Source organism: Leptinotarsa decemlineata, unplaced genomic scaffold, assembly GCF_025532065.1.
Source record: "Leptinotarsa decemlineata unplaced genomic scaffold, Ldec_3_MD MMD2_tig00000505_RagTag_RagTag, whole genome shotgun sequence".
Classification (NCBI taxonomy): domain Eukaryota; kingdom Metazoa; phylum Arthropoda; class Insecta; order Coleoptera; family Chrysomelidae; genus Leptinotarsa; species Leptinotarsa decemlineata.
In genome coordinates this window covers 20,733,794-20,750,826 of record NW_027412549.1, presented here as the reverse complement: position 1 = coordinate 20,750,826, position 17,033 = coordinate 20,733,794, and the positions used below count along the sequence as shown (strand labels likewise).

Genomic DNA, 17,033 nt, shown 5'->3' with positions numbered 1-17,033 from the left:
AAGTCAATAAAAATATTCACGGTCAGTCAAGCAACGTTGAAAGCTCTTGGATCCTACTGAGCAACGTCTAAATTGGTAGCATTGCCAAAAACGGTCCTCCTCAATAGGAAGACTTAATGAATTGCCTCTGGTCTGAATTTCTGACCATACTGTCCTGGAAGGTAATGAAGCTGCTGACTTCCTTGCAAAGGAAGGTGCTGCAAGCAGCTTTATCGTACCAGAACCTGTCATTGGCATCGTTTTAGGCTTTGCCAAACAAATATTGAATACCTGGATGGCAGGAAGATTCGTGGACTTCTCTGGCAGAATCTTCCAGGATTGGCTCACTCCAAGGCGTTCATTCACCTTCCGAAGTTTGAGATCAAACAGTTGTTGGACTACAGTGGTGATGAACTGCGATGTCTAACAGGCCTTCTCATAGGCCACTGTTGTCTGAATCATCATAAGCAGAGACTCGGACTGTCGTAAGTCAGTGTGTCGGCTCTGTTTGGAAAATGTTGAAATAGTAGAAGAATCACACGTTAGTCTTTAGCTCACACAAGTTTTTCAACTTCTGAGAGTTGACGTTCGTATGGGGGCGACAGCTGATTAACGGAAAAAACAGATTAAAAACAGATTAGAGAGATTTAAACATACTTTATGCCTGCCCCCCAGCGAACCGAATCGTTAAGAATATGGGTTCATTTGGTCGAGTTTGAAAGGTATGAGTTACAATATACCTTTGCGGGTTGCGGTGGAGGGTCGAATTGACCTACTCACTTCTGACCTAACCCTAACCTAACCTATATGGAACTCTATCATCCAAAATGGATTACTTCAAATATTTGGATTTAAACACCTGTATCATTACCTCATCAGCACCTTTTTTATAACTCCATTTCACCAGAAGAGAAAAATCTACTTGTCACGATGACAATACGAAAACACATACATATGCTTAATTGATTGAATAGAAATGTTGTTTGATGTGAAAGAAGTATAATTTTTTATTATTTTCATTCCTCAATTTTCATACAGACATTGTAGAAAACGTCGCACCATCGTCTTTAAAATAAACTATTTTTACATGGATGTGTGTATCATGCGTAGAAGTTACTTTCAGATAGAAACTAGAAGAAATAGCCCAACCGAAACAAATACTTACATATAAATATTTATTTATACGAAAGAAAACGTGCATTCCAAACGAATTAGTCCATCGAATCATACGAAAATCACTTTATCAAGAGTTCTTATCAAGTTATATCCGGGGCCTAAAAAGTTTCCTAAGCCGCTTCTGACTACGGTTCAGATGTACTAAATTTTCAGTTACCTTGTTATCTGCCAATTCATATTTAATATTTGTTATTGCATAACATTGATATTGAATAACATTGAGTGACTGTTAAGTTCTCGCTTGTAGATGTTCACATCGCATTAGAGTATTAAAATTCAATAACGATGAACTATCTTTTGGAATTATTGATATTTTTAGTAACACTGAGTATATCAGTAACAATTTTTGTGCATTATCGATATGGATATTGGAAGAGAAGAAATGTACCTTATTTGAAACCCATCTTTCCAATGGGAAATAACACCTCCATTTTTCCCAAAGGAATATCCCTTGGAATTATATCCAAATATTTTTACGATGAATTCACGAAGATGGGATGCAAGATCGGAGGTAGGTAACTTTCTTTATCAATGAATTAAACTGTATATGTATAACGAGTCACCAACTAAGGGCTACATTCCCACTAAAAGCCATCAAAAGTCATTTCGAATATATTTATTACAAATGATTGCATTATTCATAATATCTTCATTACTTCATTATTCATAGCAGTTACCTGAAAATGATTCATTATTCCACTGCTTAAGGAAATATACTATAGTATATTTGTTTTGATAAGTTGTCTTCGTTCCAAAATCATTCAGGTTGAAAATAACGTGCAAGCTATTGGTACAGTTACAGTACAGTGGGCAGTTCAAAAAATGAGGAGAATGTTCAAATTTCGCGGGTTACTACATTTATTCAGCGATTTTTAATTTTTTTATCTTGGTACACTGGTCTTGAACATATACAGGGTCTTTCACGACGAGCGTTCGTTAGGAATATATGGCGAACGATTCAAAATAAAAACTTGAAATTTTGTGGTAGTGGGCTTTACAAAATAGCCTTCTCAACTAAAATATTTTCAACTTCCGGTCTTTTTCTGTTATACCGGAAGTTGAGGGCAACTTCCTTATTTTAAATGGAAAACCCTGTACACATTTTAGGCCCACTTTATATAACAATGCTTATACCCAAATTTGTTAGTTTTCGAGATATTAATTTTTTTCTGAAAAATTTGACAGTTACAGCACCACTCAGAAAAAATCATAACTCATAGACAGTAACAGTTGAAAATGTTTTATTTCACAGAATCATACCGTAAGCATCAAGTCGTGAACAGGTCCATCGAATTTTCGAAAATAATTTACAGGGTGGTCGAAATTTCCACCTAAAACATAACATCGAGAAAACTTATGCAACACAGTTTTTTCAAATGCAAATCATACAGTATTTTATTATTTTTGGATACTACAAAAAAAAAGATATCAAATTCATGAAGAATGTCCTATACCTAGAATACATCCCTGGTAAGATATATCCGATTTTGGGAAATATTTGAAATGTAAATCATTCGAAGCAATACCTCAGTATGAAGTGAACGTCTACGATCCAAAAACTACAACAAAAAATACAGGTCCGTATTTAAAAATTCAAAGATGGGTAGCCAAGTCAGATAACACCATCTATAAAAGATTTATGGATATATTCTTAGAGCACATATCAAGTGCCAATAGCAAAATGTGGACAGATTTTCAAAATGTCTGCGAATAAAGAAGATTTAGGTAAAAAAGTAACTTGAGATTTTTTGGGTTTTCGTGTACATCTCCAGAACCAAAAGAGCTTTATTCGATTTCTTTACATCATTGAATAGGTCTCCATCGCAGAGTTTACATCCTCACTTTGTGGACGCCCAATTTTACCGCCAGTATTAGGTCTTAGAAAAGACTTGTAACAACTATCATGGTATTCAGCATCAGCAGCTACTTAGTCATATTCAAAATCAATACGACCAACGAGTAGGGTAATTCCAAGTCATAATGTTGCATAGTCGTTGGCTACTCAGCTTTTTAATTTTTTCTTGAGTTTCCGATTCAGGAGATATTGGCACAACTATTCTTGTTTCAGGTGTATTCTTTGGGATCGATCCGCAATTGGTTATCGTGGATCCGGACGTCGCCAAAGATATTTTAACTAGCGATTTTGGTTATTTCGTGGCAAGGGGTGTATACAAGACTTCGAGTGACCCCACAACTGTGAACCTTTTTACCCAGGATGGATTTGAATGGAGAACTGCAAGGGTATATGTTTCATTACCAACCTAACAAAAAAAAATCATCAAGTCGGAGTCGTATATGACTCTCATTAATTTTTTTTAACCAGATAACTGATAATATGGAAAAACGTAATGAAGTCATGTTCAATTGAATAGAAGTGACCGATACTGGCCGATATCTATATTAAGACTAATTGATAGAGTTTTTACAAAAACCGCGACACGTGTTTCGTTATACAATAGCTTCCTCAAGCGGAATCTCTTGCTTACGTTCGAGGAAGCTATTGGCTCATTACGTTCATTACAAATTGAACAGCAAACGACAAAACTCCAATTTCAAAATGAGAGAATTTACAATACGTTCAATATTGTTATGTACAACACTGTACAACATTGTACTGGCTACATCTTTGAATAATTATTTATTGCAAGTGAAAAGTTTCATTTTCACTTACATAACAATTGAATTGTTTCACTGGAAAATGTAATTTTTCTTCCGTTCTTCAAGTTTCTGATGATAATTTTTTTGTATAATGTTCAAATGATATATGAACATTATACAAATTCAATCGATTTTTCAATGGATTAACTGGGAGATAAATGGAACGCCTTTTTACTTTTTATTGTCACAAATATTCATTCCTCAATTTATTCAAGTAACAATTTATTTGTTTAAATTTAATTGATTCATGCATTTGTTCGACACATTAAAAACGATTGTTCGCAAAATTTGTTCTATTTTAAACGACACTTGATTTAGAATAGAATAGAATAGAATAGAATAGAATATCCTTTATTCGCCATAAAAAAATACAATAGTATTATAAGGTTTTGTCAAATATCATATACCATAAGAATATCATAAAAACACTAAATGAATAAATGAAAAATAAACAAATGAGGAAATAAGATGTGAACAATTTCAATATAAATATCACTGTCTACGTATATTGTAAATTCAAAATATCAGTTGGTGTTGAAGTCAAATGATAAAAATTCGTCGATACTATAGAAAGCGTTTTCCAAGCAGATATTCTTCATATAATTTGTAAACGAGGCTGTATTTAAGTTTTTTATATCTTCTGGTAGTTTGTTAAATAAAATAGGACCATAATAATTTTTCGAAAAACGGCAGTGATTTAGTCTTGTGAATTCAATTTTAATCTGTTGTGCTTGTCTGGTGTTATGTGAATGAAAATCGTTTTGATTCAGGTATAAGTGAGGATTTTTTTTTACATAATTTATACATGAATAGACGTAAAGAGAAGGTAATGTAAATAATTTATTATTAATAAATGTTGTTTTAACGTCTTCTTGATATCCCAGTTTGAAGATAACTCGCAAAACTTTTCTTTGCAGTCCAAACACTCTTTTTGCATGAGGCGAGTGCCCCCAGAGTACTAGACCATAAGATACATGGGACATAAAAAGTGAATGATAAGCAGTGATAATGGTTTCAATAGATGAGATGCCCATTAAACTTCTTATAATATAAATGCTCGTTGCCAATTTTTTGCAAATAAAATCTACATGTTTTTCCCAAGAGAGCTTTGGATCCATTTGGAATCCAAGAAATTTAATCGATTCATTTTGGTCTATAGGCAGTTGTTTGTGTGTAAAAAAGTAATGTTGCGTTTTATTTGTATTCAATTTTAATTTATTATTTGTCAGCCATCTATTAGCATTCGATTCTGCTACTTTCATTTCTTTAACTATAGCCTCGTAATTTGTGTTTTGGAGCGTTAATGACGTGTCGTCAGCAAATTGCGTAATCTCAGAGTCATCTTCAGTTTTGAAATCAATCACATAAATCAAGTATAGAACTGGTCCCAAAACCGAACCTTGGTAGACTCCGTTTTTTATTTCTTTGGTATCAGATGCCTTATTATTCAAAAAAACGTATTGTCTATGTTCCGATAGGTATGATCTAACAAGGTTAATGGAGTTTTCCTCAAATTTGAACCTCTCCAATTTTTTAAGCAGAATTTCATGTGACACACAATCGAATGCCGCCTGAAGATCGCAGAACACTGTTCCTGTGTGGACACATTTCTGAAATCCTACGACGATTTTATCTACCAGCTGCATTACAGCGTCCGTGGTTGATTTTCCGTTCCGGAAACCGTATTGGTAATCTGGAATGATGTTATGTACCTCAAGGTGTTCTACTAACTGCAATTTCAGAGCTGCTTCAAATATTTTGCCGATTACGGGAAGTATTGAGATGGGTCTCAGTTTACATAATTCTTCGGCATTTTTTTCTTTCGGTATTGGGATCACTTTAGTAATTTTAAGGCAATCAGGAAAAATTCCTGATTTTATTGCTTCGTTTATCAACTTTGTTAAGGGTGAGATTATGATATTTTTGATTATTTTTATTAAAAAGACATTTAGTTCATAATGGTCAGCACTAGTTTTATTTTTCATTTTATTTATTATATTTCTAGTTTCATTAAAGGTTACTTCCCTAAATTTAAAGTTTGGGAAACAGCAAAAATTTCCTGGCAATGGAGAGGTTACATGTGATTGGGTTTGTACTATACTGTGATATATATCGTCTGCTTTGTTAATGAAGAAGTCATTTATCTCATTTTCGTTTAGTTTGATTTCTGTCTGTTTTTTTGTTTTGCCCCTCTCTTCATTTATTATATCCCAACACGTTTTATTAATATTATTCGAATCCTTTATTTTCCTGTTATTAAACTCTCTTTTTGTAATATTCAGTTTTTGTTTGTATTCTTTTTGATATTCTTTTTTTAGATTTTTTATATGCATATCATTAGAAATTTGGCATAGTTCTGATACGAGCTGTAATTGATTTTTCATGGTTTGGAGCTCATTTGTGTACCAGTAGTTTTTACTGCTTTGTTTGTTATTATTTTTTTGTTTGAGAGGAAAACAATTTTCCATACATGACTTGAGTATGTCAATAAATTTCAAAAATTTTTTGTTTATACTCCATTCATTACAATCAACGAAATCCCAATTCTGCATATCTAATTTCTGGAAAAAATTGAATTTATTTTTTTCATTTCTGTAGGATCTGTAATATATTTTGTTGCTATTACGTCCATTATCACTGCTTAGCATCAATTTCATATTTACGATATTATGGTCGGATAGGCCCGGATCCCATACTCTCGTGAGTGCATCCGTCTCAAAGTTCAAGAGAAAATTATCAAGGGTATTTTCATTTCTCGTTTTATGGTGGATTTTTTCATGAAAGTTAAAAGAATTTATCAATTGTGTGAATTTTTTAGTCTTAGGGTTTTTTTTATCATTAAAATGTACATTAAAGCCTCCGTTTATGATTACTTTTTTGAAGTTAAATATTTTTTCCAATAATAAGTTGAAGTTTTTTAGGAAGATTTCAAAATCTCCGTTTGGGCTACGATATATTGTGATTATTAAGAGCTGAAAATCAACCAGCTGGATAGCCGTTAACTCACAGTGTATTTCCACCGACAGATTTTAAAGGTCAGTCCTGTTTTTGTAATTCATTCCTTCTTTACAGAGAATCATTACCCCACCCTTTTCGAAGTTACATCTAGCATAAAACGAACAAACGTCATAATTTTCAATTGCAAAACTTTCGACCTCTTGCCTTGTTAGGTGATGTTCATCTAAACAAACTATGTCGTATTCAAAGTCTTCTAATAATATCGATTCCAAAAGCAGTTTTTTGTTTCTGAGTGACTGAACATTAGCAAGTAGAATAGATACCGAACTTTCGTTGTTTTCATCTCTCAAAGTAATGTTCTGATGTAAGAGGGTTGTAGTTGACGGGGGTTTTAGTTGGGTTGCGTCTGTGTTAGAGGATCCATTATGTTTGCAGGCATCCTCTTCCTGGCTAAAAAATGTGACACTACCGCTCCATTTGGCCATATTTCCTTCTTCCATGCGTTTTTTGAGTGTTCTTTATTTAAAGTAACCTTCATGGAGACATATATTTCTGGTCTCTTGGATTGATGCACTTCGCATTTCACCCCGGGAAGATTTGGTTCTAATATTCTCTCTAAGTCTTCTGGTTTTGTTTCTGGTTTCAATCTTGTTACGTGTAGTGATACAAACTTGGGAACAGTTTGAACCTCGAAGAATTGGTCGTTTTGTTCCACTAGGAAACGACGCTTTCTCCTCTGTTGCACTCTCACTTTTTCCCAGCCTTCCTCGTCCGTGTTGTTCGGTTCTTTTATATGGTTTGACCCTAACTGTTGCAGGTTTCTTATCGTTTTCATTTGAGTTGCTTGTAATATTGCTGTATTTACTTGTGATGCTGAGACATATTTTTCCTGATTTTTATGATTTTTATGGGTTGAGGTGGATGCAGTGACCTGCACCGGCGGGTCATTAGCCACTACCACTTTAGCGTAGGAATTTTCAATTTCTTGTCTCTCGCTTTGAAATTTGGGAATATCGTTTGTCTTCAAGGGTCTATTTGTGGTATTCAAGCTTGATTCATTTTTTGGGCTATTTTCCAGTGGAGGGAGTATTTGATAAATTTTCTCTTGGAGGAAATGAATTTTTTTCATTTAGTCCTCGAATAATTTGGTTTTTATGTTTCAATATTGTTTTTAGGTACATTATTTCTTTCTTCAGTGGTTCTTCATCGAAACTTATTTGCTCTTCGCTAAAAGACAATTCTAAACTTCCTTCTTCGTTGAGGTTATGTACGTCGTTCACGTTATTTTGGCAGCAAATCATGCCATCGCTCCTGAATATAACATTTTTGAGTCTTTTTGCACAACTTGGATGAGCTACCGAGTTGCACTCGTTGCATTATATACCGTTTTTCACTTTATTCGAGCAATATTTACAGGTAACTACCGACACGTCCGCCATGTTCACACGGATTTTTTTAAAATGTTACATGAATTGATTTGTTTGATGAAAAGTTGCGAATACTTATAGATTCATTGTTTGAAATTTTTGGAAGTAAATGTCATATATACTTTTTTTGCAACTATCGAATACTCAAGATGCATTATTTGGAACCTTTGGTGTAGTAATGAATATTACTGGAGTTCTTTGCCAACACCAAATCGTTATTTTTAACACCTCGACACGTGTTTCGATCACCAAGTGATCATCTTCAAGAGGAAGATTAAACTGGAAACTTTCCTAAGCTAACGTTATTTACTTACTGTTAGTGAGGATGGCCGTAATGAAGTGACTTATTTTATTGTGAGGATGTATATTGATGTGTTTCAATTGTTTAAATGTAACAGTCTTTTCGACACGGCCATCCTCACTAACAGTAGGTAAGTTGAGCCTTTTTGTAAAAAAATTTAAAAATTTATATTACTGTATCACTTTTTTGTGATACAATAATATAATATATGATATATATATATATATATATATATATATATATATATATATATATAGATATATATATATATATATATATATATATATATATATATATATATATATATATTTCAGGGATGATATCATATGATGAAGTGCCATTACATCCGTTCGTCTTTGACATAATCACGACGTTTCAGTGAAATCCCACTTGTGATCTCATCGAAACACCGTGGTAATGTCAAAGATGAACGGATGTTCACGTGTGTAACACAAATTTCATCCTTGTTTGTTATAAACTGAACATAAATACACCATGAACTGACTAATGAGTAGACGTAAAATGAATACCCAAACAGTAATTAGTGCTTCCAAGCATGTATCCGCGTTTCTTACATAACAGTCAAAGATCATTTGACCTCATAATTATTTTCACAATATACATACTAAATGGGCTGAGAAGTGTCGGCCTAACACATAAATGACGCTAGTAGAAATTTCATGATATTCTATTCATAAGTTTGTGAGTTATCGTGCTAAGAGTGATACTACTTTCGTTATTTTCAAAACAATGGATCAAAAACAATTACGTGTTTTTATTTTACTCCATCAGAAACAACAATTTAACGTTGGTTTGCTGACTACCAACATGGTCGTTGAGACACCGATGATGCAGAAAGCAGTGGACGTCCAAATGAGGCAGTAATCCCAGAAAACATAAAAAATTCATAATATCGTTTTGAATGATCGAAAAGTGAAGGTGCGTGCGTTAGCTAACATTGTAAAGTTTAGAACCTGAATTCTGCCTTTTGATAAAAATGTGGGAGATATTACTTAAGAATTAATAATAATAATCGACTTTATTCAGTATTTAACATTACATAATAGGCGAAGTTCAGCTATTAGCTACTCTTACACTTAACCTAATATGCATTATAAGAAAAAAATTTAAAATAAGTGGACCAAAGAAAAATAGATTGTGTGATGGAACAATTTGTTATAGGAGTATACAACAAGATCATAGTTTAATGTATACATTCAATTCTTCTGATCACATATTGAATTTTGATTTTAGTTTCTTTTTGAATGTGGATTTCGAAAATTGCATGAGATCCTTAGTAATCGTATTATGAAAAATACAGCAAGGAAGGAAAATGATTGTCTGAGCATGGCTGACGAATGACGAGGGATGTGTAAGTTTTCGTTAGTTCGAAGGTTGCAAGGATGGAGCTCTAACCTCTTTGTCAATTTATTGAATAGAGAAACAGGTATTTTAGATTTCAGTACTGAATAGGTGGTATTGCAGAAGTTATATTCCCTGAGAACGGACATTGATATCGAACCAAGATTGGCACGAGCTTGGGAAATATGTTCAAATTTACGTATTTCCAAAATGAAGCGAACACAAGAATTTTGCACACGTTGTATTTCGTACTGATTAGCGGAATTCAAGAAGGGACCATAGACAGGGTCTCCATAGTTGATTTTAGAAAGGAAAAGCGATTTTGAAAGTAGATTTTTTGTGGTCACCTATCTTTAGTTCCATATGATCTTCAGCATATTGTCTTTGGTTTATGTTGCCGAAGAATATGATATGGCATTTGCTAGGATTCAGATTCAAATTGTGTTTGCTCGACAGAGTTTTCATGACTTCAAGGTCATCATTTATTTGATTTTGGGATACTAAGATGTTGTTAGGTTCGATAATATGGTATAACTGGGTGTCATCCGCAAATGCTTGTACCTGACAATGCTTAATTTGAGAATGCTTAATTTGGACCAAGAATTGAGCCTTGAGGTACTCCTGATCTAAACCTTTCAAGGAATGAACTTCTATCATCAACAAGTACCTTTTGATATCTGTTGTTCAAATAATAATTGAAAAATTTCATGACATTAGCTGAACATCCATAGTATTTGAGCTTGGAAATTGTCATACCTACTACATCTTGTACTACATTTTGTCAATGAGATCAGTTATTATTAGTATTTTATACGAAAAAAGGGGACATGAAGGGTCCCTTAAACTTTTTTCCATAATAGTTGATTTTTTAACATCCCGTTAAGAAAATTACAACTTTTAAAAAAAGAAGAAGTGAGCGATAGATAGTTTCGTTCAAACATTTCCATTCAAGTGATTTCGTTAAATGAATTTCAAAATTTTGTGCTACAAGCGAGAAGTTGTAAGGATGCCCTGCAGGGTCCAATGTTTTTTTCACTTATTTTATTTCTCTTCAACTCACAGGTATAAATTACAAATTACATATAAAAAAGCATTGCTACTGAAATGCTCGATCAAATCAAAAATTGATTAGGGCTTTCTGATATATCGATAACAATATTATTATGTTTGTGCAAGTATTCTTTGTAAAAATGCAAAAAAAATGTATGGGATTGAAAACTTAAACGTTGCTGACCCGTCAAAATTTAGACATTTTTTAATTTCTCCTGTGGAAGCCCCAGGGTACTGCCCCCACCAGTCCTTCCCTAAATCCGGCCCTGGTTGGTTGCTGGCAACGTTTTGTTCGAAAATGTAAAGAAGCTATTGGAAGGATTGATCACTGTGTAAAATTATTCATGATCAATTCTTTTGATTGAAAGTTCATTCAGATGTTTATTTGAAAAAATACAGAATAAATTTATGAGATGGTTGTATTTTAAAAAATATCACACTAGAGCAGATTATAATACAGTAGGAACAATTAATTTGAGAAATGAATTTAAAATTTTGTCTTTGGAACATAGACTTACCCTTTGCATGTTGGTTTTTCTCTACAAAATTATTAACAATATAATAAATTCTCCTGAACTGTTAGCTTTGATAAAATTTAATATACCTTTTCGCAGAACCCGAACACTAGTTATTTTCAATATACTTCGATTGGTAACAACTACTAGGGCTAGGATTGGACTCTCTCACAAAGTGAATTTAGAAGCATTTGCTTGCATTATATCTTGGATATGAGTGTATAATGCTCTTATGTGTGCTGTTGCTGCAGTAAGCACTTTTTAATATTAATATTAAGTTACAATGTTTAATTTATTCATGTAATAAGACCGATAGATCTATTTGGATATAAATATATAAATAAATACATTTAAGTGAATTTGGAAGTTAGTTTCACCCATCTAACTTGTTCTCTGTGAAAAACCGTGAAGAATAGATTCACAGTGAATTTATCGTGAGGCTCAACTTCTGTGAATCAGATAATAACATATCCATGTTGAAGAATGAAATATAATTGGGAATATTTTATGAACAATTCAGTTTTATTTTTATTACGTAACAGGCTTGTATTAGTAAAATATTACGATTGAAAAATTACAGTTTCATGATCGAATAACACCAATTACGATGAAATATGATTATGAAAAGAACTTCAATCTTTTATCTCAATTTTCATTTGATACGAGCATTAAAGTTAATCACGGAATTATTTTTCAATATTGAGATATTGTAATCTTTGCAATGCTAAGAATTGTAAAAATTGTGTTCACACTCAAGATCTCTCGAAGATATCGAGTTAAAAATATATTTTGAAAAGATTTTGTCAAATTCTCGATACACTCAAATTCTTGCATATTTCTTGCAGAATTTTTCAGACTGAAAGAAAGAAATACGAGTATGTCAATAAAACAAGATATCTGCGTGACAGAAATATATAGTATATCTACTGAATCTTGCAAATGAATCTACATCATACGAAAATCATTAATTTTCAAGTATGTATCGATGATTTGTTGAAATTTTTTTTCTTTCCTTTCTTTCTCCCAATTTACAGTACATTTCTTTAATGCTCCCCTCTTTTATCTTTTGAACAGGTCAACTCAAAAAATTGAAATTTTGGATAATGAAATTAATGCATGAATACTTTATTTCGAAGTGAAATTGACAGATGAAACTTTCAAGATGGCGCCTGGGCGCCATCTGATGAAAAAATTAAATGGAAAGGGGGGTTTTGTGACACACCCAACCCTAGAATATAATGTCAATATTTCTAACTACTACAAAATGGCTGGCGAAACTTTTAATAATTGTCTGAATACATCGACATTTAACTTCATAATATGAGATAATAAGCTTGACTTATGAACAGCCTATCCGACATTTCACGCCGAACATTTTCGAACACAGAAACGTCAATATCTCTACAAATATTCAGTATTCTTGGCCGTATTTCCAATATTGAAGCAGATTCAGTTTCGTATACTTTTTGCTTCGAATAACTCCATAAAAAAAGTCCAACGGTGTCAAAACTGGCGAGCGGGCTGGCTATTCTGTAGGAGTATTCGTCAGGAGCTTCAAAATGATGTGTCACAAGACCTCCTTTTCCAGATGGCGCCCATTCGCCATCTTGAAAGTTTCATCTGTCAATTTCACTTCAAAATAAAGTATTCATTCATTAATTTCATTATCCCAAATTTTAATTTTTTGAGTTGACCCGTTCAAGAAATAAATGGAAGGGGGGAGGCATTAAAGAAATGCAGTGTATGTACAGGGTGTAACTAAATAGGTGTAAAACATTCAAGGAGGTGATTCCTCATCGAAAAAAAGATATTATTCTTCATATAAAGAAATTTCATTGGAGCATCCCTTGTTAAGATACAGCCCCTTAAAGGGGGTACATAAAATTTCTATAACAAATTTTTTCACAAGCACTAAAAAAGTTACAATTTTGAAATTAACCTGACGTTTTGCACTATCAAAAAGACACTTAGCCAGAAATTTATTTGGTTTACCCCGTGGTTGTGAGGGGTGGAAAACGCAACCCCTAAAATTCATTTCCAATGTAACTTTTTGTCTCATTATTTGTTTACCATTTAAAAATCTATTTCCGATAGCGTGTCTCAATCTAAACAAAAAATGTTTTTTGGGTTTTTTGCCCAAAATAAACCAGTTCGCAGCAAAAAATTATTTTAGGAATAACTACAGAGATACATCGTTATAAATGCGAAAATACGAAACTAATCTACCTGGTCGGTGGCTATTAGCGATAGTGACAATTAAATTGGTATGATTCGAAATTGAAATCATACTAATTGTGTGTTGTTGTTCTATTCTTAATTTGTTACTTCAATAATTCACTTATTGGCATACACAAATGAGGAAATGGCTGATATGCATTACGTTTACGGTCTGTCGCAGGGGAATGGGTTAGAAGCTTCTAGAAGACATGTTGAAATGTATCCTCAACGGCAGCATCCTTCACATAGAATATTTGCTCGACTCCATCAACGATTACGAGAATATGGTTCATTCGACAAAAGAACGCAGGATTGTGGTCGCCATCGAGAAGTACCAACACCACAGCTTGAAGAACAGCCTACTACCAGTACTAGAAAGATTGCTTTTCAGCTGAATGTTGATGATATGATGGTATTTCGAATTTTAAAGGAACAACTCTTATACCCCTACCATCTGCAACGAGTACAGGCACTGTTACCGCGAGACTTGCCGAACCCTCTTAAATTTTGCAATTGAATGCTGCAATGATCAGAAGAAATTGTGACTTTCTGAAGACGATAGAATTCACAGACGAATGTAGTTTTTCTCGGGACAAGATTATTAATTTTCATAATTACCACATATGGGCTGATGAAAACCCTCACGATCCCCGGATCTCAATCCTCTCGATTTCTCTATTTGGGGCCATTTACAGCATTTGGTTTATCGTACCCCTGTTCACGATGTAGAGGACTTAAGAAACCGCATCATCGATGCGTGCAGGGTAATCAGAGAGACTCCAGGAATATTTGAGCGAATACGTGGCTCAATGCGCTGACGTCTAGACGCATGCGTAATGTCTGAAGGTAGACATATTGAACATCTACTATGATTTCTACATGTTGTGTGTTTTGTTTTTAATGTATTAGTTTCGTTTATTACCCTTCAATCGTATAATGCAGGTACTAACTACAAAGTAACAATAAATCCAATTCGCATTTATGACGATGTATCTCTGTAGTTGTTCGTAGAATAATTTTTTGCTGCAAACTGGTTCATTTTGGGCAAAAAACCCAAGTGACATTTTTTGTTTAGAATAAAACAGGCTATTGGAAATAGATTTTTAAATGGTAAACAAATAATAAGACAAAAAGTTACATTGGAAATACATTTTATGGGTTGCGGTTTCCACCCCTTACAACCATGGGGTAAACCAAATAAATTACTGGCTAAGTGTCTTTTTGGTAGTACAAAACGTCAGGTCAATTTCAATATTGTAACTTTTTCAGTGCTTGTGAAAAAATTGTTATAGAAATTTTATGTACCCTCTTTAAGGGGCTGTATCTTAACAAGGGATGCTCCAATGAAGTTTCTTTATATGAATGATCCTATCTTTTTTTCGATGAGGAATCACCTCCTTAAATGTTTTACACTTATTCAGTTACACCCTGTATTTTTTTCTACCGATTTAGTTTGTCCGCCGAATTCTGAAACACTTTTTATAATTTTTAAGTGTCTTTCTATCGAAGAAGAATTTTTTCAGTTTATTTGGTTCATTATTGAAAAATATATTGATATAATTTCAATGAAAGGTAAACCTGGAATCTCTGGCGTAAAATAAATCCATTTAGTGTTTAGGAGCAGAGCTTATTTTAGATATTATTTCAATGAAAATTTGTTTTTCAGGCGAAATCAACTTCCCTGTTCACTTCTGCAAAAATGAGAAAATTTTTGGAGACTATGTCAAAGTGCGCAGATGAAATGGCAGCTAGTTTGGAACAGAATGCGATTGAAAACAGCGACGTGAAAATGCTCGAAGTTATGGCATGTTTTACAACTGATGTAATTGGTAAGAGCAATTTTTAAATGGTAAACAAATAATAAGACAAAAAGTTACATTGGAAATACATTTTATGGGTTGCGGTTTCCACCCCTTTCAGAACTACGAGGGTAGCCTGAAAAATTTCTGACCCAACAAAGACATTTTTTTTGATCTTTTATTATTTTTCAACTATACACACTTCTCTCAGCGATGTTCTTTTCTCTGTAACTCTTTCAAATAGACTTCCAAATAGACTCGGCGTTTTTCTCTGCAAAATAATTGTTCACGAAGGTGATTGCCTTTTCACTTGAGGAAGATCTCTCTCCAAAGAGCATTCCCAAAAATTAACCAGTGCCAGTGATAGTGTCAATGAACGTAGTGTTCGACGTGGGTTTGCGTAATTTAACTTCTGGAGATTTCAGCCTCGAAGATGAGCCTCGAAGTGGACGATTTACAGTAATCCAGGACGAGAATTTAGGAGCCTGGTAGAGACTGATCCATCACAAATGATGCGTGGGATGGTGGAACAACTGGGCGTCAGCTTCTATGTAGGTTTTGAAGGTTTAAAACGTAAAAAGCACGAAAAGTGTGTGCCCCACGATTTGAACGATGGACAGAAATTGTCACGTTTCAAAAAATGTTCTTTTTGGCTTTTGTAGAGCACGTAGAGCATACCAATTGATTTTGCTCACTCGTAGTTGAAGATGAAATAGGCTCCTGAACATGAGAATATTCCAATGGATATACTGAAATATTTGGCTCTCCAGCTTCCTGAAAGAACTTTCCCTGTAAGTGACCGTCGATGGATAACTCTGGTATATTTTTACCATAAACGCTGGTGTTCCCAGGGAACCATATTGTCTTCAACCCTCTTTCTTCTGTATATCAACGACTTATTGAAAAAAAACATGAATCCAATATATTGCTTTGTTGACGATAGTACACATGTCTCGTCATTCTATTTGGATTCCAGGACATTGGCTACGGAGACACATCTTCACCGGCAGCAGGAGGTTGCATATCTTAATGAGCATCTAGAAGTGATTTCAAATTGGAGTGGAAGTAACCAGGTTCAATTCAATGCCACATATTGGCATCGGTTTTCTCCAAGTAGATAAATGTCTCCGAACCAGATATAATAATGTCAGGTCAGACAATTCCGCTTTCTGCTTTCTGCTTTGATAGGTTTGTTGGGGGTTAAAATGGACACCAGTATGTCTTGGCACAATCATGTCGCTGGAATTACGAAGGCTGTTTCTCAAAAGCTTGGAACACTCTTTCGAACCAGAAAACTGTACACACCTCAGCAACTTTTGATGCTTTATAAAGCTTAGATCAGACCTTCTTTGGATTATTGTTCTCATGTATGGAGCTCCGCCCCCAAACATACCCTGAAGCTGCTGGATTCCATCCAGGAAAGAGCCAACCTTGATAGGCTGCAACATCTAAGAAAGGTTCGAGATTTGTCTCTCTTCTATAGATACTTTCACGGAAAGTGTTACAGTGACTTGCCACATTGATTCCACCAATAGCGGTACATATCAGAAATACGCGACGGACTGTGGCTGTTCATCGTTTCGAGGTTCAA

At 34.0% G+C, this 17,033-nt stretch overlaps 1 protein-coding gene across 1 annotated transcript in view; it reads left to right on the top strand.

Annotated features, from left to right (window-relative positions):
- The first annotated feature begins 1,362 nt into the window (after positions 1-1,362).
- Positions 1,363-17,033, top strand: part of LOC111511543 (cytochrome P450 6a8) — a 31,984-nt gene continuing 16,313 nt past the window's right edge. The window contains 3 exon segments of the mRNA XM_023167570.2: positions 1,363-1,666; positions 3,224-3,396; positions 15,310-15,472. Of these exon segments, the coding sequence (XP_023023338.2) occupies positions 1,441-1,666; positions 3,224-3,396; positions 15,310-15,472 (562 nt within the window). The 5' untranslated portion in view covers positions 1,363-1,440.